This window comes from Panicum hallii, chromosome 2, assembly GCF_002211085.1.
Source record: "Panicum hallii strain FIL2 chromosome 2, PHallii_v3.1, whole genome shotgun sequence".
NCBI lineage: Eukaryota > Viridiplantae > Streptophyta > Magnoliopsida > Poales > Poaceae > Panicum > Panicum hallii.
This window is the reverse complement of record NC_038043.1, coordinates 45,555,913-45,558,547: the sequence shown is the minus strand read 5'-3', so window position 1 is coordinate 45,558,547 and position 2,635 is coordinate 45,555,913. Positions and strand designations below refer to the sequence as shown.

General features: G+C 43.8%; 1 protein-coding gene across 1 annotated transcript; it reads left to right on the top strand.

Moving 5' to 3' along the window:
* Nucleotides 1-621: 621 nt before the first annotated feature.
* On the top strand, nucleotides 622-1,969 carry LOC112883464. The gene is made up of 4 exons (XM_025948768.1): nucleotides 622-848; nucleotides 1,147-1,239; nucleotides 1,314-1,418; nucleotides 1,519-1,969. Exons 2-4 carry the CDS (start codon nucleotides 1,189-1,191, stop codon nucleotides 1,747-1,749), a joined length of 387 nt encoding a protein of 128 aa, XP_025804553.1. The 5' UTR covers nucleotides 622-848; nucleotides 1,147-1,188; the 3' UTR covers nucleotides 1,750-1,969.
* The last annotated feature ends 666 nt before the right edge of the window (nucleotides 1,970-2,635 follow it).

The following is a 2,635-nucleotide window of genomic DNA, read 5'->3' as shown; positions in this document are numbered from 1 at the left end:
AGAAGAGGTCCACGCAGGATGCAACCAGTCCTGTTACAGGCGGAAGAGGTTCCAAGAGAGTGTTGCCACCTCCTCAAGAAGTCCCAAGAATAACTAGGCAGCGGGCAAGGGAATTGTCCGCTGTAAACCCTGTCGAAGAAACACAGGAGGACAGGAGCATGACGGCAAGGATCTTCTTTGTTGTTGCTAAATATTATTTATTCTATTGCTGATAGCCACTTAATGACTAACACGTGATTGCAATTTTGTTAGAGGAAGAAATCAGAACTACTCCAAAGGGCCAGGAAGAGCCGAGAAAGATCTGAAAAGGATCAACAAAGGAATGCGCAAGAAGTTGTCAATCCACATTTCGGAAGGGAACAAACGGCCTGAAGTACCAATGCAAGCTGCAAAGCTTGCAACTGAAGCCGGCATCGTACTTCGGCGGCACATACCAGTCCTTCCTCACTGGAACAAGTTGCAGCATGAGCAGGATCATCTTTCTAACTACATCAACAAAGTTGCCGTAAGTATATCAACTCATGGCCAACACTGGAGGGAAATTCTATTTGACTTGCTGTACGAAACCTGATAAGCTCACGGGTGCCCGATCTTTCGATGAGAGATGGGGATAACTTTGATTTCCTCTGTACTAGGGCCAATTTTCCATGGACACCACCAGCAAACCAGTGATTTCAGCTTGTGCTGACATGCTGAAATCCGGCCAGCGTCACATGAGATATAAGCTGAAGAAGAAGTACTTCGATAATGTACCAGTGAGTCAACTGATTACCACATCATCTGTGTCATCGATGGATGATAATCAATGGGTAGAACTCCTGAAGATGTGGTCAAGCCCACAGCACTAGGTATGACAGAACTTCAAAGTGCCTCGTTCCTCTTGTCAGTCAACCTAATGTTAAATAGTTGATTCAGGATGCCATCTGATTTCATAGTAGACATTCAATTACTATGTTGTACCCGAACTTGTTCTGCTGTACTGGATCCCTCTGTCGTGCTTTCTTTGTTGGTTATAGACTTAAGTGTTATGTTATGCTTATTTTACTCTTAATTAATTTTGTTCATTGCACAGAAACACTTAAGTGATGCTGGACGTTAGAAACACTGTATTTTTTTATATCACTCACAGAAATGCACTTTCTGCAGGAAACGTGTCTTGCAAACCAGCGGAACCGTGAGAAAGCCCAGATGCATCAGCGCACAGGCTCCCGGTGCTACGTTGAACATGCCCATGCCTTGGTAAGGAACTAGTCAATCGACTCCTTTGATTTCTTCTGATCAAATTCTGATTAGACATTTGCACATGAATTTAGAGAGATAAATTCAAGGATGAAGAGCCCACCCCGGTGGAACTGTTCAGGGAGTTCCATTCATCACGGAAAACTGGTTCTGTTAGTGAGACAGTTCAGAAAGCTCTTGTAAGTGCTTGTTTCCTTTTCATGTCCTCTTATGCATGTACCGCACTGGAAAAATCTGTGAACAAGATGGAACTTTGACCTGTCACCCTTGTTTTGCTAGGATGATATGGAAGCGATGATGGAAGAACCTGTACAAGAGGGACAGGAACCGATGTCTCCTGGTCGTGCTGTTCGTGAAGTTGTTGGAGCAAGTACCTTTCTTGAAGTTGTGGGCCTTGAACCGAAGACAAAAAGCAGAGGTTCCGTTTCTTCCCGGTTGGAAGCTCTGACGGCTGAACTTGAGCGCGACAAAGCCGAAGGTCGACAAGTTGAACAAATAGTTGAACAATAGAGGAGGGAGATTGATGCCTTGCGGAAGCAAGGGCAAGAAGCGAGAGACTCAAACTGCACTTAGAGGACTTTAGATATGAAGAGGAAGGTCAGATGCATCCTTCATCTCTGACATCTGAATGATGATCTTCGTTTCTAGTCTCATTAGTTCGGGTGTGATTACTGATCTCTGTGTGTTGTGTTCGTGGGGCACCATTTTGTAATGTGGCGTCATTTTGTGATCTGGATGGAATGTGAACTGTGTCATCATTTGGTTTATGTCATGTATATCTGGCATATATTTGTGACGATCGAACCTGATATGATTTGTGACAATCCCACGGATCGGACAGGAAAAATGACATGTGGACCAATAAGGTAATGACACGTGGACCAATGAGAGAATGGCATGTGGACTATTGGGAAAAAACACGTGGACCATTAGCAAAACAACGTGGACAAATTGGAAAATGACACGTGGACCAGTTGGGAAAGGACACGTAGACCAATAGAAAAATGACTCGTGGACCAGTAAAAAAAGACACGTGGACCGTTAAAAAAATAACACGTGGACCTGTAGAAAAATGACACATGGACCAATAGGAAAATGGCATGTGGACCAAGAGAAAATTGACACACGTATCCGCCATGTCATCATGCCAATGTGGCAATGCTGCCATGTTGGATGCCATGTCATCCTGCCAACGTGGCATTATACCTATACGAAGTACAGTAACGTAACCTGGCTGAAGTCTAACTGCGACAATAAAAAACGTCATAAATCACGACTAACCATGCTCGACTGGTGACGGAATTTAAAAGGTCATAAATCGTGATTTATGAAAAAAACCGTCACTAGCAGTGGTTGGTGACGCCCGAAAAACATCATTAATCAGCAAATCTGTTCT